Consider the following 21,272-nt stretch of genomic DNA (forward strand, 5'->3'; position numbering starts at 1 on the left):
GAGTCTGCAGCCCTCACACTACCACGGCCTGACTTGCTTTATTTATTTTTACTTTTTTAAAAAGTATTTTTAAGTAACCTCTACACCCAAGGTGGAACCCCGGGATCAAGAGTCGCATGCCACCCTCCCCCCCTCCCCCGCCGCCACTCCTGACTTGCTTTAAAACCCAGGGAAGCTAGCTGCCACAGCAAGGGAACTGCCACAATGCGCCTCGTCCACTTTCCTGGGCAGCACCTCCCCACTGGCGTTTATTACTTTGGTAATAACCATTTACAAGGGGAAGCTATTCCTCGGTGAATCGAGCCCAAGGCCTGCTCCTCTGGGACTCAGGAGTTCATCGTCCTACAGGTTCACTCCGAGCAGAACTTAGTCTCCGCGGATGCTCAGGAGGCCCAGGACTCAGGCCTCCGGAAAGCTGGCCGATCAAAGCCAGGTGACCCCGCCCAAAGCCCCTGTTACACCGGCTCCGGGGCTGGCCTGGGGCCGCCCCCTCCCCGGCCCTCTCGCTTCCAGTAAGAGTCCGGGACCGAATCCACGGCCTGGGCGCCGCAGACCGCCGGGCTCCGCTCTCCCGTCGGTGCCGGGCCGGCAGGCAGGGGGCGGGGGGCACTGGTTCCTGGCCACCGCCGGGTCTCCCCGGGACCCCACCGGCCCGGCTCCGGCCGCCCTCCCTCCCCACCCCGGCCCGGCCGCCCCGGCCGCCCCACTCGGAGCTCCGACGGTCTCACACTGGCCGATTTGAACCGCGGAGGCCGAGCGGCCGGGCGGGGGTTCGCAGCCGCCATTGGCTGCGGCGGCGCCGTGACTTCAGCGCGGAGGGCGCGGGAGGGAGGGCGCGGGAGGAGCCTGGGAGGGGAGTGTCCGGGAGGCTCGCCGCCCAGAAAGCCCGAGAGCCAGAGGGAAACCGACGCCGGCGCTGACATGGGCCTCCAGCCCCGGTGCCGCCCGGAGCCCACGGAGGGGACAGCGCAGCCGCGCCGGCCGGGCGCTCGCGTCTCTGGGGACCCAGGTAGGCGACAGCCGCCTGCGCCCTGCGAGGCCTGGGTGGGCTTGAAGCCCCCAGAGGGGCGGAGAGGATGGAAAACGCCTCGAGAGGGGGCCGAGGGGCGGGGAGGAGGGCTCAGAGACCCCCCCACACACACACACTCCTGCGCCCGCCCCCGAGTGGAAGGGTCGGGCCGGGGCGCGTGCGGGGCGGCCCGGGTGCTTGGGACCCGGAGCCGCGCACCCCGTGTCCGAGCCGATCGGGCTTTGGGGAGGAGGGGCGGCCGAGAGCCGGGGAAGCCGCGCTCCGCCTCGATTTCCTCTGCGCAGACTGGGATTCGGCGTCCGGCCCCAGGCGCTGCTGGAGCGGGTGACACGGGGCGGGGGGGGGGGGGGCCCGGGCTTTAGGCCCCGCCCCGGGGGCGGGGGGGGGGGGGGGCGGGGGGGGGGGGGGGGGGGGTCCCCGGCTTTAAAGATCTGCCCGCTGCCGGGGAGTGGGGTGTGCGCCGGGGTGGGCAGGGGCACCACCATCGCGGCGCGCCGCCCGCAGTTTCCGCGAGGGGGGGCGTGTGTGCGCACGGAGTTCTCCGTGAATAAGAACCGAATTCTTCGCCTGTAGTGGCGGAGGCGTGCACACACGCGCTCGCTCTCGTACACACACTGCAGCACACGCCACCCAGTGTCACCGGGCGGGGAGAAAAGAAGGAAGGAGCTGCTTGGAAGGGACCGGCCGAGGAAACAAATACTCCCCCGCCCCCGCCCGCCCCCGCCCGCCTCCTCGGAAGACCTGGAGGCCGCGGCGGGAGAGGCCCGGGCTGGAGAGGCCGCGGCGCCTCCAGGCGGGGTGGGGCGCAGCCGAGCCAGCGGCCCCGGGAAAGGGGCTACGCGCGGGGCTGGCGCGCCGGGTGCGCCCGGGGCCAAGCGCTGCTGGCGAGGCCGGCGGCCGCGAGCGGTCGGTTAATGATTTAATCACCCGCCGGGGGCGGTGGAGCCGCGGTCGGCCGTCTCTGGCTCCGCCCCCTCCCCGGAGCGCCCCCGGCCCGGGGTACAAAACTGCCCCTGTCCCCGGTGCGTCCCCCACCAGCTGCCCTGCGGCCTGGGCCGCCGCGGGTGAGTGCGGGACCGGGAGAGCCGGGCTGGAACCCGGAGCCGGGGTTGGAGGGCTGGCTGTAGCTGGGCGGGCTTCCTGGGAGAGGACTGAGCCGGAGCGGGGTGTGTGTGTGTGCGTGCGTGTGTGCGTGTGTGTGTGTGTGTGTGTGTGGCTGGGGGAGGGGTGCTCTGCTAACTCAAACCAGATTCCTGGTGTTTCCCGTAGAGATACTGCAGCCCCGGCTTGGGCAGTTTTCTTTCTGTCCCTGGGAGAATGGAGGGGAAATACAATGCTTTCTCTTTTCTTGTCACCCTTTGCAATCTGACTGGCTCCCACGCCCTCCGCTGCGTCCACGGCGCCCATTCTTTGCCCGTGTGTATCGGAGCGGTTGAAAGCGGAAGGGGTCCCCGAGCCGCTGAAGCCTGCTGCTCCGCTCTTGAGGGTTTGTGGTGCTGGAGGGAGGCTCTCCCTCATCCTTACCCTCAGCAGCCATCTGGACCAGGGAAAGCTTCCCCCCCTGCAGCCAGCGTAAACAATGAGGGGCCCGGGTGCGGGAGGGCCTCCTATAATGCAACTTCTTCGAACAGTCTGGCTTTCTAATAACTCCCCGCCGCCTCCGCCCCCTTTCTGAGGCTGGGGTGGAGGAGGGGACCACCAGCAGGATGGACTGAATTTTAAGAGAACAAAGAACAGGGCACAAAGGAAGGGGAAGCCGAGCTGTGGATTTCCCCCAGAAATGGGGAGTTTGCGGGCCCAAGGCTGGGCCCATCCAGGCCTCTAGGTGGCTCCGAGGCTCCCAGAACAAGAATGGGGCATCCTCTGGAGTCTTGGGAGGCTCCATCCCTGTGCGGTAGCTAGGACCCTGCCCCGAGTGTGGGGGTGCCATGTGGGCTCCAGTGTTCACCAGCTGCCCTGTGTGAGCTGCCCATGTGACTAACTGATTAGGGTGGTTTATCTCCTCCAAATGTGGACTTCGCCCCTCTCCTCCTTGAGCACAGCAGCTGCTTCCCACAGCGGGGGGCTTCCGTGAACCTAGGGGAGATATCCCAGTGGGTTCTGGTCTTCCCAGGGGTCTCTGGTGACCCACGCAGGGACTGGGAGCGGGCTGGTGTGATAAAGTGAGTCTGCTCCCAAGAGGTGGCGATTTGGGGTGAATCCCAGCCCCCCTGATGTCTCCCTGAGATCACAGACCCTTGCTCGTTGATGAGCCAGGGTTCATATTAAACTCCCTAGCTCATGCCTCTGCTTGGAACATTCTTTCCATTATCTGAGGTTTCTGCCCTTTTTTCTCTTGACTCCTCTTTTTCTCTTTCATTTCTCTCTTACACGTGCCCACCCACTGATGCTCCTCCCAATCGAGTGTGCAGACCCCAAATGACTTCTGTCCCTGCTGCCTCTTAGAGACTGACCGTCCAGCCCTCAACAGGACTGGAGCCCATGGAGTCCCAAGCGAAGGAGAGTCTTATTTACAAAATGGGCTGGATCCGCCACCCCCACCCCGGGCGGATGTCAACCTGGGAGAGGAATCTTAGACCCTTCTTGACAAGTCAGGCGCTTTCCCAGAAGGGCCCCGGATTGGCCCTGCTTCAAGGATTCCAACCCCCTCCACCTTTGGAGGGGCTGATTGATTTCTGTGGGCCGGGACAGGCTGTGCCCCGGTGTGGCAGGCAAGGTGTTTGATATTGGCCGGGCTCCCTCGTCTGCTTTCTCTTTCTCATTCTCCCCCTCCCCCACTCTCCCACCCAGTCTTTCTTCCCTTCGCTGGTTTGGGTTGGTGGGAGTGGAGAGCCCAGGACTCCTGCCGGGCAGCGTGTCCAGCTTCCTTTGGCTGGACGTTCCACAGGCTCAGAGGAGCTTGGCCCTAGGTGGGGAGGGAGGAGTCTGTCCCTTGGAGGAGCAGGATCTGGGTTGATGCCAGAGATAAGGAAGGCTCGGGGGCGGAGGGCCGGGGCTTGTGCAATCTTGCCCTGGAAGCTGAGAGAGGGCTGACCCAAGCTTAGGTCTTCTGACCTATGTACTGGAGGCTTTTCCTCCTCCCTCAACCTTGGGAAAAGGAACCAGACTTTGAAGCCAGCTGGCAGAGTCCTGCTCTAGTAAAGACTTCTGGGGTGCTCAGGGGAGGACAGACCCGTGCCAGCCCTCTCTGGACAGGGAGCTGGATGGTCGCGCCGGGAGGGACTGGTGTGTGGCTGGATGTGGCCCTTGTCTGCTCGCGGTGAGCGGCCAAGGAAGTTGAAGCTGTTACTTTCCCACATTCCCACTCAGTGTGTCCTCGAAGCTCCAGTTTAAAATACACTGCTTGTGGAGCCTTGGGCTCCCTTCCAGAAACGTACATCAGAGTCTCCCCTAGGCACTGCCGGCTTGCAGCTCGGCAAGGCAGCAGTGCCTGAGTGTGTCTTCGGGAACAGCCTCTCTCGCTCAGCCAGGTCCGCTCAGGCTACCGCCTTCTGCCCTGGCCATGGGGTGGGCGGCTGGGGCCAGCCTCCGGCTTCCCTGGGGGAGTCTCCAGGTTCTCCATACACCTGTGTCTACCCTGTTCTTGCAGTGACTGAAGGTGGGCTGCCCACCGGACCCCAGCTTCAGGTCTTCCCGGGCTGACCGTGAAGCCAGGCTCTGCCCTCCACCTTCTGCTCCTTGCCCCTCCTTCGTACCCTCAGGGGCCCACTGCCTGCAACCCTTCTCTATTCCTTACACTGTTGCCTTGACCCCGGGAGAACACAAAAGGAGCCTTCTCTGGGCTCCACTGCAGCTTCTACACCTCTGTTGAGAGTTGGATTAGGTCCAAAGAACCAGGCGGTGTTTTATCGGGGCTGGAGGGTGTGGAGGGTTTGCGCCTTATTTGTTGCTGGTAGCACCCAGAGCGCCCCAGATTCCTGAGTTATCCAGCCCTCATCCTAGAGAGGAAGGGCAGGGGGCTCTTTTGTCCCACCTTCGCTTCATTCCCTCCCCCCCCCAATCAAGCTGAAATCAGAAAGAGTATAAGTCCTGTCTGAGAGAAGCCGGGCTCTTCCCTCCTGCATCACGAAAGATCTGGAAGGAGGAAGTCAGATGGGCTTAGAAACCAAGTCTCAGGTTGCTGGACCCGCGGTTGGTGGGGGGACTACAGTCTGCCCCTGGGCCTCAGAAGCTTGGAGGACCCCTCCCCCCTGCAACGCCTCATCCCAGGGACCCTCCAAGGACTTTGAAAAGGGTCAGCCCTAGAGCCTTTTGGATGGGGTATCCTCAGGTGGCACTGATGTAGGTGTCCCAGGTTAATCATGGGTCGTCCTGAACTTGGCCAGGGTGTGTGTCACTGGGGCTGCTGGAATTTTCCTCCTACGTCTCCAGGTACAGACAGGGGGTGTCCACTGAGAGCCAGAGGACACGTCTCAGCACCTTCATAGCACATAGGTGAGCGGCCACCTTGTGTGTGGTGCCGAGGGCTTGGCCTGTGGGAGCGTATTTAAACCTCGCAGTGACGCTGGGAAGTACGTAAAGCTAGAAGCTCTTGAGGGCCAGGCCCGGGGGAGGGCTGGGGTGGGGTGGGGGTCGCGTATGGCTCTGGGGTCCATGCTCTTCACCTCTGCCCCGCATGCCCCGGCAAGGCCAAGACCATTTGGAGTGAGTCCAGATCCGCCCGCTCCCTCTGGGGAGCCTGGAGTGTCCTCTCCGTCCCCACTCCTCCACTGAGCACCCCACTCTCAGGAGAAGGGAAGTGAAACCAAACAGGGCCTGGCAGATCTGATTTCAAGCCCAGCTGCTTGCTTTCTGAGGCAGAAGCTCTGGGCAGGAGGGAGGAGCAAGAGGGCCACTCCCAGGTGAGGGGGACCTGCCCCGTGCTGGGCCCCCACTCCACCTCACACCCCCCCGCCCCCCCGCACCTCTTCCTCTCTCCCAGCTCTTCCCTCTGCCATGGCAGCCGGGTGCTTGTGTCTGTCCGTCTGTCTGTCCGGTGGCAGGCTAGGGGAAACACGTCTCCAGGAAGAGCGCTGTAAACAAGCAAAGTTGCTAAATACCCTTGAGTCACCGGCTCTTGATCTTCTTGACTCCCTTGTAGTTTCCTGTCCACCCCCCCGCAAAGGGTCACGGGTCATGCCTTCTCCTTCTTTCCAGGGCTGTTTTAACTCCCAGGAGGTGAGGAGGCTTTCTCCTCCCCACTCCCACTGCCTTCACCGCCTCCCTCCCCGGGCCCAGAGCACACAGTTCTGGGATTAGGAGGGAGGTGAATGCAGAGATAAAGGTGAGGCAGCTGCTGGGGAGAGTGGCGTGTACCCAGCCCTGGGGGAGCAGGACAGGGGTTCTGGTGGCAGGCTGTGGTCTGTGTTTCCCAGGATTTATCTGTACTTTTCCCTGGAGTGGTGGGGAATGGAGTGCCCAGGCTAGAGACATTTTAACCTGAAATCCTGTGTAGAACTGTGTATCCTGGGGTGCCTGGGTGGCTCAGATGGTTAAGCGTCTGCCCTCCGCTCAGGTCATGATCTCCTGGTCCTGGGGTCGAGCCCCGTGTCGACTGCATGTCAGTCTCCCAGCGCAGTCGGGAATCTGCTTCTCCCTCTCCCTCTGTGTCTCCCTCCTGCTTGTGATCTCTCTCTCTCAAATGAATTAAAAAAAAAAAAAAAAAAGAACTGTGTATCCTTTGGGTGTTCATGCATCCAGAATCTTCAGATCTCAGAGGCCGGGATCCCAGCATGGCTTCTGACCCTCCCTGGTACCCCTTCTGGTGGAGGGGGGAAAAGCCCAGGGTTCAAAATCAGGCGGATCCTGAGACTCTTCTCTCTGCTCTGTCCCTAGCAAGTGTGTGTGGCTTGGTGAGGCACTGCTGTCTCTTAGCCTCAGTCTTCTTTTTTTTTTTTACTCTTTATTTTTTTATTATGTTATGTTAATTACCATACATTACATCATTTGTTTTTGATGTAGTGCTCCATGATTCATTGTTTGCGTATAACACCCAGTGCTCCCTTCAGTACGTGCCCTCCTTAATACCTACCACCAGGCTAACCCATCCTCCCACCCCCCTCCCCTCTAGAACCCTCAGTTTGTTTTTTAGAGTCCGTAGTCTCTCATGGTTCGTCTCCCCCTCAGATTCCCCCCCTCCATTCTTCCCCTCCTGCTATCTTCTTTTTTTTTTTAACATATAATGTACTATTTGCTTCAGAGGTACAGATCTGTGATTCAACAGTCTTGCACACTTCACAGTGCTCACCATATTAGCCTCAGTCTTCTTATCTGCAAGATGGGGATGATGATAACTCAATGGGATTGTGGGGAAGAAGACAGGATGGTGTTATTACTTGTTTTACTTATGTATTTTTTTAAAGGCACTGTGGTCAAGATAAAGCAGCTGGTTGGTGCAGAATAAAAGCTCAGGGAATGTGAGTTCCCTTTCTCATACCATGGTCCAGGAAGGGCCTGTCCACCTGAGATCCACAGGTTGGGGCTAGGATATCCCTGCCCAGAGTAGGTTCCTAGGCACCGGCCTGAGAGCTGGCACAGCCCACTCTTGAGACATGTTATTCCACAGTTCCCTTGATCACAAGTCGCTGAGCAAGGTTGGACAGCTGCTTCTATGTTTTCCAGCCATTAAAGGGTAAATTAAGCTGTAGTGAGTTTTCCCTGGCTGGCTACGTTACTGGCTTCATTTTCTTATAAACTCTTAAGAACTATAAATTCTCTAAAATGAACAAGAATGAATCCGGTGGTGAGCATCATGATTAGCAGAGATCCCTCGAGAACAGCACTGCCCGTGGAGTACCCTGCTTGCCACGTATTTAACCTTCCGTCCTCCGGTAGCCACATTTTAAAAACTAAAGACGGGGGGTACCTGGGTGGCTCAGTCGTTAAGCGTCTGCTTTTGGCTCGAGTCATGATCCCAGGGTCCTGGGATCGAGCCCCGCGTCGGGCTCCCTGCTCGGCAGGAAGCCTGCTTCTCCCTCTCCCGCTCCCCCTCCCCTGCTTGTGTTCCTGCTCTCGCTATCTCGCTCTCTGTCAAATAAATAAAATCTTTTAAAAAATAATAATATAATAAAAACTAAAGACGGGTGAGATTAATTTTAATATGTTTTATTTAACATAGTACATATCCAAAAGATTGCCATCTCACCACATAGTCATAAAAAATGAATGAGATGTGTTACATTATTTTATCATAGAAAGTCTTCAAAATCCAGTGTGTATTTTATTCCTGTAGCACATCCTCATTTGGATGCTAAATTGCACAGATATTTAATCTGAATCTGAGTCTCCGAAAATTCAGAGTTGAAAAAGCAGATTCATAAACTCAAGTGTGTTTTAAACATAAGTTTTTCCAAAAACTGCATCTAGCATCAGTTTTTAAGTTTAAATATTTAAAATAAAGGATTGAGTCCCTTGGTGACATTAGCCACATTTCAAGCTCTCAGCAGCCCTCTGTGGCCAGTGGCTACTGTATCCGATGCCGGAGGTTGAGTATATTACGGTCAAGTGCCAAGAACAGAGGTGCTTTGTGTCAGCAGTGTTATTCGATATTATATTGGCAATTGTAGCAGATGTAATAAGATAAGATTAAGAAATAAATGAGACAGAATTATTATCAGTTGCAGATGATGGGCTTGTCTACTTACAAGGCCCAAATGTTCAACGGTAACGATTCAAGTGTGGGAGACAGTACAAGTTTAGTAGGGTGGACATTAAATATATATAAGTCAAGATTGTAACCTCCCTGTTTACCAGCTATAATGGTCAGAAACTACAGCTATGGAGAAACAGGAGGAGACAGAACCCACTTACAACAACAAGACCCAAGACAACAATGACCCAGAATAAACATGACCAAGACCGTGTACGACTTGTAGGAAGAAAACCCACCACATTTAATGGAGGGTATCCAGAAGACTTAAATAAATGGCCTGATGATTTGATGTGGTGATCAAGTCTATTCTTCGCAAATGAATTTCTTACTTCCTTTCAGTTCCAACATAATCCCACCAGGATTTCTTTTTGGACTGATTGTTTTTAAAGTCCATCTGGAAGAGTAACAACATTAGAAAAAAAAAATTCGGAAAAAAAGTTTAGGGATGTTACACTACTAGATGCTCACACATGTTTTACAGAGGGGCAGTGTAGACCTGGTTTAGGAATCAACAGACCCGTGAACACAAAGGGGAGTCTGGAGATAGAGTCGTGAGTGGGAAGTATCTGTATATAAAGAATTTTGCTATCCGATGAAGGTAACATTTAATGCTTTACCCACATTTTATAACAATTCTATATGGAATCAGGAACGTTATTGTTATATTTTAATTGTTTTTCTATTTTAAATAATCCACAATCTTCTTTACTTTGTTGTATTTTCTTCTAGCATTTTTCTCTATGAATAGTTGTTCATTAATACCTGGTAGCTTTAGAGGAAGTGAATATTTTCATACTCTTAGAAGTGGGAAAGGTCTTTGCTTCATATTTCGAAAGCCACAAACCATGAAACAAATTTGGCTACGTAAAAATTAATAAGCACTCTGGAAAAGAAAACAAAATCATCCCAGTGTAAACGGGTATATGAGAAATGTGCAGAAATATTTGAAAAATATGATGGTAAAAAATGTAATTGCTTTAATATTTTAAAAAGTCCTACAAATCCATTGGAAAAGGTAAAGCCCCTTCCCCAGAAAAACGGGCAAATGATTTCAACAAGCAATTCCCAAGAGAAAGGATGCAGAAGCCAATGATAAGAGGCTTTAAATGCTCACCGTCCTTAATAATGAAAGAAATACAAATCACAAGTTTGCAAGTGTGCTGGTTACTGTGTTTTTTGTGTTTCTAACTAAAGAAGGTGTAACACCTGGTACTGGACACCATCGTCCTGCGTTAGTGGGACTAACTTGGTTGAAATTTCTGGAGAATAAGTTAACAGTAAGAAACAAAAGTTATTTAATTCACATGTATCCTCTGGAATAAGGACTTGCGCCAATTTAGCTCGGAAGGATTTTTGTTACAGAGTTCAGACAAAACGGAAACAACCTGGCATTCCTTCGTGGCCCACTGGGTGTAAAATTTAGAGATTTAGTACTTAATTTAAAAGAACTTTAAAGGTTATTAACATGTAAATATTTTCGCCCAAATGTGAACAGTGGGTTGCTTTATTTATCTACCTGCCGTGGAAGGTACTGCAAGTTCCATATATCATTTCCATTTTTAATAACCACATTTTAAAAAGTAAGAAGAGATAGGTGAGATTAACATATTAGCCCAATACATTCAAAATATGTGGGTTTTTTTTGAGGCCGGGGGGGTGTGCGGGGTGGGCAGGCAGGGACAGAGGGAGGGGGGAGAGGGAGAATCCCAAGCAGGCTCCACACCCAGCATGGAGCCCAGTATGGGGCTCGATCCCACAACCCTGAGATCACAACCTGAGCCGAAATCAAGAGTTGGACTCTCAACCAGTTGAACCACCCAGGCGCCCCAAAATATTATCATCTTAACATGTAATCAATAGCAAAATATAATGAGCTATTTTACATTTTCTTTTTCGTCCTAAATCTTTGAAGTCCTTTTGTATATTTCACCCCTTAGCATGTGTCGATTTGGACTCCCCACATTTCAGATGCTCTGTAGCCACATAAGGCTGGTGCTGCCACGTTGGACAGTGTAGCTCTAAATTATTTAATAACCCCCAGAGAGGCAACAGAAGGCAGAAGTCACGGAGAAGGCGTGGTGCAAAGTATGTGGAGTTCACCCTGTGAGCCCTGCTCTGGCAAGAGCCTGGTGTCCTGATGAGCTGGGTCGGGCTCACCCTGCTCCCCACTACCCCATCAGGGATCCCCAGGGGAAGCAGGTCTTGGAACAGGGCCTTGTTCACTTTCCCTTTCTTCCAGGAAGCAGGGAGTGTCCATCTGCAGGACGTGGGATCTGGCCGGGCGTGGCTGGGCAGTGGCACCCTTGGGTCAGTGAGCCTGGTCGGGATGGGCAGGAAGGCAGGGGTGGTGGAGCAAGTACAGGGCGCCCAGCTTGGGTCAAGGTTCTGGTCTTCCTTCTTGGTGGCTGGAACGACCATGAAACACAAGATGGGGCCTAGAGCGGGGCAGGCATGAGAAACGTTGGAGGCAGGGCCTCCTGAGCCCACTCCTAAACATGCCAGGGGAGTCCTTCTGGGTGGTCCTCCCTACCCCCCACCTCTCCCCTCCCAGGGAATCCGAACATGGGGAGGTTCCTCCGAGCAGGAAGCTGGAATGAAATCCTGAGTAAGGAAGAGCCCATTTGAGCCAGCCCTGAGAGCAGATCTCTGATGGGAAGTCCATCCAAGGGAGTCTTGATTCCAAGGGTTTTCCAGAAGCAGCCTCCCCAGTGCCATCCCACCCCCACAGGGACATTCTCGGCTGGGGACATCTGAATGGGCCGGGAAACATCACCTCATTCAGAAAACCGTGTGTCTGAGGTCGGCCAGAAGTTGGCTCAAGTCAGCATTGAGTAGCGGTGAGAGTGATCTGTGTGGGGTGAGGCTCACGCCATCTGAGCCTCAGTTTCCCTTTCTGTAAAATGGGGGCCATCTCGACACCCTCCTTGCAGGGAGAGGGGCACAAGTTTCCCCTGTCCTAGCACGATGCCTGGCATGCGGCAGACCCCGGTAAATGACAGGATTGCTCTGTCTGTACAGGACTTGATGGTTGGCTAACTGTGGGAGCATTGTGGTGCTGGTGGTCCTGCAGGACCCCAGCCTTTTTCTCTGCTCCCTTGCAGCCTCCAGAAGAGCTGAGCTAGGACTGTAGAAACAGCAGAAGCAGAAGCTTCACCTGCCCAGGGCATCTTGGATAGGATCCCACTGTGGGATCACCCACGTGGGAGGCTGGCCTCCAACTGGAGCTTTAGTGGCACCAGAAAATTGGCCTGTCTCCAGTGGACGGTGTGGAGGGGATGACTGTTATCTTCTCCTGCTCAGTTGAAGAGGCTCAGGCGTCAGGAAGCAGCTGCTGGGGAGTGAGTTCTTTCGGGGGAGTCCTAATCTCCGTATCTCCCCTTGATTCCAGGTTGCTATAGATTGCCCACTTTCTCCTCCCACACGACTTAGAATAAAATGCATCCAGCTTGGGGGGAGGGATAGAGGGAGGGAGAACAGACATCCATGGGGGGTGCATATTGGCACAGAGAGTGGACCCAAGACCCAAGGTGGGGGCCTTGCACTGAGCCTGAGAACCAGACTGTTCTAAGGTGGTGTTGAAATTAATGTCTTGGGCACCTGGGTGGCTCAGATGGTTAAGCGTCTGCCTTCGGCTCAGGTCATGATCCCAGGGTCCTGGGATCGAGACCCACATCGGGCTCCCGGCTCGGCGGGGAGCCTGCTTCTCCCTCTGACCCTCTCCCCTCTCATGCTGTTTCTCTCTCGCTCGCTCTCTAAAAAATAAATAAATAAATAAATCTTAAAAAAAAAAAAGAAAGAAAGAAATTAATGTCTTTTCCTTAAGCCTTTGATGCTTTGGGATATTATTATTATTATTATTATTATTATTATTATTACTATTATTATTACTAAAACAACATTACCACATTAAAGGAAACAAACAAAATACCTCTGTCCTCTCCAGCCTGACCTAACTCCTTTAAGCCTTTATTCATGTAGACTTGTGATCACTCTGTATAAATGAGCGGAAGCCCTGCCGGTTTTTTTCGCCCCATGTGATGACATGTGGCCACCAGTGGTCCATGTGGCAGCCTGGTCTTCGTAAGCCCCCACTCCTCGTGGCAGCATGTCCGTCAGTTAACAGCTCCTCGTCCTCTCAACTAGTTCCTTATTCCTTGCTGTTAGGTGGTTTCCAGCCTTTTGAGATGATAAAGAAGGCTGCTGTGAATATCTGGGTATGTGACTTTTTCCCCTGCTTTGACATCGTTCCTGCTGGAGAAGTTGCTAAATCCTACTCACTTGAATGCCGTTATTTACAGAAACCGCCGTGGTGGCTAGTGCCCCAGGACCACACTTCGGGTCGTGTGTGGCTAACTTATTGGCTGGAGCCCTGGTGTGGGGACAGAGGCCTGGCTCCCATCCATGACCTCAGGCGAGTCCCTCTCTGGCTTCAGCATCTCTGAGGCAGTGGTCGCTCCATACCCAGGATTTTAAGGAGATTACTTGACACAGAAACACACGTGGTACGGGAGGGGTCATGAAAGCTCATCTTCCCATCCTGCACTTTTTTTTTTTTTTTTTTTTGGGGTGGCCGTTCAGGCTCAGATTATTTTAAGACCGCGCGTCTTAATCACCCAGTGCAAACAGCACACTTTCAAACCCAAGGGCTTTTGGCAGCGCGCGTGAAGGAAGTAGAAGGTTCCAAATAGTACGAAAGTCAGCTAAAACGGCAGCGCAGCCCCCGTTGAGGTTCCTCCCGCAATGTAACAGTGTGGATCGAAGCGTCCACGGCTCGCTCCCATTCACGGCAGCCCTTGTCCCACGGCTGGAGGGAAGCTCTCTCCGGCCTTCGCCAGCACTTCTTATCTTTGCAGGGTAAGGCTGCCAAGTGTTCCAGAAAGCACCGAATCTTTCTCCCGCCACAAAAGCCAGAGCCCCCTAACCTCTTCCGGAGGGGAGCGGCCCCCGGAGGGGTGCGGCCCGCGTTTCCCAGAGCTTCTTGCACAAGCCCTTCTCCACGTGACTCCAGCAGGGGGACGCTGGGCCGCAGAGTGCCTCCCCCGTTTCGGCCAAGTGAAGCTCTTCCTGGGTGGTGGGATGTTGGTTGCATGCCTGGGACAAAGGCCCATAGCCCACCAGGTGAGACCTGCCACTGCAGAAGCCCTGTGGGGCTTGGCGTGGGGTCTGGAAGGCCTGGCGTCCCCTTTGATTCTGCCCTTTCTGTTCCCCCACCCCCACCCCCCGCCCCGGGCCTCAGCAGCTCCTGATGTCCCTACCTCCAAAACGTGCCCTGAATGGGCACCCCCCATCATCCGTCTCCTGGCCTCCATCCTCTTTGCCTGAGCTCCTGCTTGCCCTCGTCCATGGCTGCAACCCCAGCTGCTATGGAAACCTCCAGACGCACAGATTGGATGACTTCCCTGCTCGGGAGCTGCCGTTGATTTCCTTTCATACCTAGAATGCCGTCTGAACGCCTACCTCGTCTTCCAGGGAGGGCCTGTGGGACCTGGCCCCCAGCCCCTGGGTTTTCGTTCTGTTCCTCAAACTCCACCAGCTTCTTCCCACCTCTGGGTGTTCACATGTGTTGTTCCGTCCTGGATTGCCCTTGACCTGCCTGGTTCCTTCGCATCATCCACTTCTTGGCTCGCAGAGCCCCTTCCTCGCACCCACATTCACACTACAGATGTGCCCCCGGAAGGCAGGGGAGCTTATCCACCTTGTGATTCTCACTGCCCCCCTGTCTTTAGGGCCTAAAAGAGTATGGAAAAATTGGTGGGTGTGCAGGAAGTCGATGAATGAATGAATGAGTAAATGAACAAGCCTCCGGTAGCCATTCCTAGCCATGACTGAGGTTGTCCTTCACCACATACCCCCTTCTGTTCAGCCACGTTGCTTGGGGCTGGCCCGGACGGGTGTTAGAACAGCTCAGCAGAGCTGATGGAGGGGCAGTTCCCCAGTGGCCGTGCAGGGGAGCGTTGAAGCGTGCGTCCTCTGAAGCAGGGTGAGCTGCAGGTCAGCTGCAGAGTGGGAAGCCTGCCCTGCCCCGGGAGAGCCCAGTTCTCTCTCCTGCCTTGGTCAGGCTGCCAGCCACCGGCCACTGCCTGGGGCTTTGGGAGTGCTTTTGTCCAGCCTGTCTTTCTGTCCGTCCAACTGCCGCTGGACTGGCTGATCTGGGAGGCCGGTGCTCTGTGTGCAGCATGCCAGCAAGCATGGGTGAGGGGTCCAGGCAAGGGCTGTCCCCTGGAGTCCCAGGAACAGAGCGGAGCTGAGGGTGTGGTCGGGCTCAACCAACCGGGGGCCTGGCCTTCCAGGGAGGGCTCACTGCGCCTGCCTTAAAGGAATGTTCTGTGGTTGGTGGGGTCAAGGGTAGAGGAGTCCAGTTCCATCAGAGGCTGGGGAGAGTGAGGGAGAGCCATGAGTTCCTGCTCGGTTTTCCTTTGCTCTGCCAGGAAAGTGGGATATGATGCTTCCGGGGTGGGGTGGGGAGTGGCCGCCCTGTCATCGGGCAGCCTATTTTAGCCACTTCCCCAGAGCTGAGTCATTGCACTTAGCAACGCCCCCTGCCAAAGACACAGCTCTCTTTGGCACGATCCCCTTCCTGGTGGGCTCTTAGGTCTCCTGACCTGCCCCCAGGACTGGCCCCGGGCCACCTGCTGGTCCTTAATCTTGGTATTTATCACCCCCACATTGTTCTGTGTTCAAAGCTTAGGGTTCTCACCAGCCCTGAAGCCTGCCCCATCTGGTCTGAGCTCTAGGATTCCAGAGACCCAGACCTTGGCCCGGCTCCAGGACTACTTGCTGGACAAGTGAGATGCGTAGGTGACTCCATACAGGCCCCAACTCTCTCGAGACTTTTTCATGCTGGGTATTGGAGATGGTTTGGTTTTTTATAAGCCAGAAAGCCTCATTCCTACCCCCGGGGAGTGAGACCACAAGCAGCAGATAGCATTGGCTAGACTTTCGCTTTCTTTCTGGGGTGTAGGGCCAAGCCGGGTACTGGGGCCCTGGGGGCTGGCCTGCGGATTTCCCTGCTGGCCTCTCTTACCTCTTCTTCTGTTTTACCCGCCAGGATAGAAGTGGGGGCTGATGGGACGCTTCTGTCCCGTAGTTACGATGGCCAGAGTACCAGGTCCCTGTGAGTGGCCACAGGGCTCTTCACCAGGTCTGCTGAGGCCCTGGCAGTTGGGTCTGTGGTTCGTATTTCTCTTCTCTGTGAGGCCCACTTCAGATCGGGAAACCACAGTGCTGGATGGAAGCTGCTCAGTGGGTCTGGGGATTCCTGCTGTTACATCAAAACCCTTAACGCAGCTCTGGAAATTCATGTCATGTGTTCCCACGATTCTAGCCCTTTATATCCCCTGCCCTGCCTCCCCTCTTTTTTTTTGTTTACCTGGTAAATAGCATAAGCTTTAGTTTCATAGCTGTGTTCTCGACCCGGGGCAATTTTGCACCCCCCTCAGTATACCTGTTTTCTGGGGCTGCCCTGGGTGTCCCTTTCCTCCCAGCTCTTTGAGATCCCAGGACTCTGTGACCAGAGGCAGGCGCTAGACCACAGGCAGGTTGCAGACATGAGCCCTTTCCATTCTTGCCTGGTGCCCACAGAAGCCTGAGGGATTCCCTAGTATCAAGATGTCGTTAGAAACCTGGTTTGGTTTCCTTCTGCTCCTAACAAGTCTGAGGCCAACTGCAGACTCCCTTTCTCTTTTTTAGCCAAAGAAAGTTTTCCCCCAAAAGTTGGCCTGTGAACTCATGGTCACATAGGGTGACCCTCTTCTGAGAAGTGGCGAGGGGATGAGCCTGAGGCCAGTAGTTTCCATGAGTGTAAGAGTCAGCAAACTATGGCCCATGGGCCAAATCTGGCCCACAACTTGTTTTTATATATAAAGTTTTATTGGGACACAGCCATACCCTTTGTTTACATAGGGTCTGTTGCTGCTTTCCTACTAACTACAAAGACGGTATCTTCCACGAAGCCAGAAATCTTGAGTCTCTGGCCCTTTATAGAAAATGTTGGCCAATTGGTCTAGCTGATGCATGTCTAATTATTTAGAGGTTAGATCCCAGGACGTGGTCTGGAGGGAGGATTCAGGTTAGGGGTAAGGGAAGCTAAGTCGCCTGAGGGTTTGGTGGGGAGAAAGAGGAACATGAGGAGGGAGAGCTGACTGGCCATAGTGGGTCATCTCAAGGCCATCCAGGAGAGTCCTCCCCTGGCTCGGAGCCCAGCCCAGGTCACTGGTGTGGCAGGTCTGCCCCAGTGCCTGGCTCCCGCCTCACGTCCTACAGGGCTTTGTTTGCCGGAGTGACGAGCATAGGTCTGCCTGGGGCAGGCACGGGGTTGGGAGCCATCAGACTGGGTGTCAGCAGCTCTCTCACAAGGTGTGAGAGCACTGGGGCTGGCGGGGGGGTGGTGGTGGTTGGAGGACACAGAGAGGTTGGGCCAGGAACCCCAGAGTGGTCTGTAGGCTGAAGTGAAGCCCGGAGGGCAGGATGGAGGTGCTGCCTTTCAACAAGGTCTGCTAGATGGGCTTCAGCGGTGAGCAGGCCCCTTGGAACCCCCTCTGGAAGCTCAGAGTCCAGTGGGCAGATTACAGCCCCGTGGGTGGGAATAGAAGGAGGGAGCAGTGCCTGCGAGAGAGGGGGCATCTGGAGTGCTGGGTGGCTGAGAGGGCGTTTCCCAGAAGTGACGTCTCCACTGAGCCCGGAAGGACGTTGGGTGAGCCAGGTGACAGGGTACTCTAGCAGGGACCTGCATTTGTCCAGTCCTGGAGTCCAGAAGGCAGACGCTCAGGGGCTGGGGCCGAGTGCAGAGGTAGGGGGGCAGCAAGGAATGGCATTGAGGAGGGAGGGAGGGAGGGAGGCGAGGACTGGTGGCCAGATCCAGGGGTCTGCACTGGGGAGTCCTGGATGGGTTTTGTTTTAGATAAAAGGTGATGAATGGTCTGGAGAGGGACAGAAGGGGAAAAATGGGGATCTGCTGGGCTGGTGTCAGGGGCCAGGCAGGATGTGGTGGGCTAGTGGGAGGCAGCCTTAGGGGTGAGGAAGAAACCAATGGGGTTCCCATAGGTTGTGCTTTGCAGTGGGAAGGGTGGGCCTGCCGTGAAGGTAGAGTTGAGAATCGTTAGCAAGACTGGTGGCCGACACCACGTCTCCCCACCCTGCTCAGCCCTGCACTACTGGGTTTAGCATTTGGGGCAGGTCGCTCCGGAAGGGGAAGGGGCTGGTTTGGCTCCAACACGGGACCTCATTTCGGTGCTTGCCAGGAGCTGTGTGTGTGGTACCTCAAACTTTCAGACGGCCCAGGCTCTCCTGGGGTCCCCTCTGCTGATCTTCTGTTCTGGTTAGCTTCCCCCCCCTGGCCTGGGTCTGCAGATCTCGGGGGCCAGACCACCTAGTCCCTGCCTTCCCACACCCTTAATGATTAAAGAAATCAGGAGGCAGTCCTCTTCATCCCCAAGAGGCACAGAGTGAGTCTTCGGCAAAGAGCTTGGCCCCACAGTAGAGAAGTCACAGGCGGGGTCCTCATTTATGGGACACCCAGCAAGGACTGGAAGGCTGGGGAGCTGGTTCTGTGGGTCCCAGCAACCCCATCCCAATTCTGATTCAGAAGGTGAGCCTGGCCACCCACATCTGTGGAGATGCTGGGCAGCATCTCTGGGGCCCGTCCTGTTGGCTCCCTCCTCTGAGGGCTGTGACTCAGGTTAAGGTGTCCACTGACTTCAGAGATTGAGGTCAGACGGCAGGAAGAACTTACAGCATGTGTCCAACCCTGAGCTGCCGCATGGACTCGCTTATGTACCTCCACATCCTTCAATGTGGTTGTGTTTGCTCTGGCAGCATCTTGGTTGGGGGGAGATGACATCCTTCTCCCGGGTTCAGGGAGAGCGTGTCTGACCTCCACCCGGATTTGTAGAAAGCGCTCCCCTAACCCGAGTGCCTGAGCGTGAAGAAGGACGCAGGGTTATGACACCAACTGCCGGCTTATTTCACGGTGGTTCGTTTTGGTGGGAGAGCTGAGGTTTGAGTAGCAGCCGCTAGGCCGGTGGGCTTTGGTGCTGTGTGGCCAGCCAGGGTTAACCCTTTGCCTGCTCTTCTCTCCTTGCAGCCCTATGATCTCCTCCTTGTCACCCCCTCCACCCGCCGGACTTCAGATCTGACCCCCGACCCGCCTGCCGCCCTCGGGAGGCCCGCCCCCCAGCACGATGCCTATCCTCAAGCAGCTCGTGTCCAGCTCGGTGCACTCCAAGCGCCGCTCCCGCGTGGACCTCACGGCCGAGATGATCAGCGCCCCCCTGGGCGACTTCCGGCACACCATGCACGTGGGCCGGGCGGGGGATGCCTTTGGGGACACCTCCTTCCTCAACAGCAAGGCCGGCGAGCTGGACGGTGAGTCCCTGGATGAGCAGGCCTCCTCCTCGTCCTCCAAACGCAGCCTCCTGTCGCGGAAGTTCCGGGGCAGCAAGCGGTCACAGTCGGTGACCCGGGGGGACCGGGAGCAGAGGGACATGCTGGGCTCCTTGCGGGACTCGGCTCTGTTCGTCAAGAACGCCATGTCCCTGCCCCAGCTGAACGAGAAGGAGGCGGCCGAGAAGGGCTCTGGCAAGCTGCCCAAGAGCCTGTCGTCCAGCCCCGTGAAGAAGGCGAGCGCCGGGGAGGGCGGCCAGGAGGAGGCGGGCGAGGGCGAGTTTGGGCCTCGGCGGAACGGGGCCGCCGCCCCCCACTCCCCGGACCCCCTCCTGGACGAGCAGGCCTTCGGGGACCTGACGGAGCTGCCCGTCGTGCCCAAGGCCGGCTTGGGGCTCAAGCACGCCGAGTCCATCATGTCCTTCCACATTGACCTGGGGCCGTCCATGCTGGGCGACGTCCTCAGCATCATGGACAAGGAGGAGTGGGAACCGGAGGAGGAGGATGGCGGTTACCTCGACGACGGGGCCGCGGCCCGCTGCGGCGCCCTGCAGGCTCCCGCGGTGGCCGCGGCGGCCCCTCCCCGGGCCAGGCAGGAGGGCGCGGCCGGCGGGGACCTGCCCCAGGACGAGGGGTGGGCGGCGGCCCCCAGCCCGGCCTCGGCCCGCAGCGAGGGCAGCCACACCCCGCGGGACAGCAGCTCCCTGTCCAGCTGCACCTCGGGCGTCCTGGACGAGCGCAGCCCGGCCTCCCGCGGCCCCGACAGGGCCCGGGCCCCACTGGCCCGGCAGCCCGACAAGGAGTTCTCCTTCATGGACGAGGAGGAGGATGAGGAGATCCGAGTGTGAGTGAGGGGCTCCCGCGGGGCTCCGTCTCCTCCCTGCCCCCGGGGCCGCCGCCCCCTTCCCTGCCCCGGCCCGTGCAGGGCAGCCAAGAACCCTGGACTCTCCCGGGCGCGGGGAGCTGGCGGCGGCTGCAGGGTGGGCGCAGCCCTGCTGAGCGCTGCGGGACAGGAACCGGCCGTCCCTTTCCTCCGCCCCGGCCTCAGTGGATGCCACTGGCGGCCAAGTTCCTGCCTCGTCTGGCCGCCGCAGCTCAGCCCCGGGGTGGCCGGGGGCCACGGCTAAGGACGCTCGGCTCACCTTCCCTCTCCTGGCGTCTCTGCTGCGACTGGTGGCGTGTGGCAGGAGGAAGGGTGGTCACGGCCCCCGGCCCCTCCGTCCTTCATCCCCAGCTCCTGCACCACAAGCCTGGAGCCCCTCGGAGCAAAGCCGGACCAGATGTGTGCACTAAACGCAGCCCCTTCCAGGGGACAAGAACGGGACGGGGAACGAAAGGAGGCCCCGGGCTTCTTGAATTTTCTAGAAGGGGCTCTTTCCAGGATGACACTAGGAACAGGCTGGGCGCTCACTCGCTCGGCCCCTGTTGATTTGTTTGTTCTTCTTGTTCTTCTTGTTTAAATCCTTCCAGAGCGGTATCTGGAACAGTGTTAGCAGGTCTGCCGCCAGAAGGAAAATCAGATCCTTTTAGAAAACCTTTATACTAAGTGCTTCCAAACTTTATTTAGAACTGTATGGGGTGGGTGTCCGTGCATGTCTGTCCCTCCTCCCACCCCATAGCTACTAACAATTGAAGACAGCCGGTGTAGAAAATTTCTGGAAGATGATTTTTTTTTTTTAAAAATATATCATTCCTATGGAGGGATAAAAAGCTTTTTTGACTGGATTACCCCGCCCATACACACACACACACACACACACACACCCTCTTCCTTCAGGCCTTTTCTGCCGGCAGGACCCCCTCCCCCACTCCTGAGGGCCCTGAGGGTATAGAGTTGCCAGATTTAACAACAGAACAAAACTAGAATGCTGACATAAATTAGAATATCGGGCATACAGAGGATAATTTTTTAGTATCCAAGTATGCCCTGTGCCACGTTTGGAACATACTTATGCTAAAAAAAAAAAAAAATGATCGGTTCTTTTGAAATTCGAATTTCACTCTGGCCCTTATCACCCTGCGCCAGGGGATTGAGTGGGAGCTTGGGTGTGTGGCCCAGGGTTAACGGATGCTGATTTTCCTGTCCCCGGAATAAGCTAACCCACCTTCTCCTGTCCCCTTGTAGCGGTGTGGGGAGGGGACAGGCACAAGTACCACGGGCCCCAGGCCGGGGCCGGCGGGCGTAGCTGCTCTGGTCTGCCGTGTTTTGTCAGATCCTGATCCAGACACTAA

At 56.2% G+C, this 21,272-nt stretch overlaps 1 protein-coding gene across 1 annotated transcript; it reads left to right on the forward strand.

Annotated features, from left to right (window-relative positions):
- Positions 1-881: 881 nt before the first annotated feature.
- On the forward strand, positions 882-20,988 carry CDC42EP4 (CDC42 effector protein 4). Its single transcript, XM_035026127.1, has 2 exons — positions 882-1,009; positions 18,742-20,988. Exon 2 carries the CDS (start codon positions 18,839-18,841, stop codon positions 19,886-19,888), a length of 1,050 nt encoding a protein of 349 aa, XP_034882018.1. The 5' UTR covers positions 882-1,009; positions 18,742-18,838; the 3' UTR covers positions 19,889-20,988.
- The last annotated feature ends 284 nt before the right edge of the window (positions 20,989-21,272 follow it).

Source organism: Mirounga leonina, unplaced genomic scaffold, assembly GCF_011800145.1.
Source record: "Mirounga leonina isolate KUSES-001 unplaced genomic scaffold, KU_Mleo_1.0 Mir_197, whole genome shotgun sequence".
Classification (NCBI taxonomy): Eukaryota; Metazoa; Chordata; class Mammalia; order Carnivora; family Phocidae; genus Mirounga; species Mirounga leonina.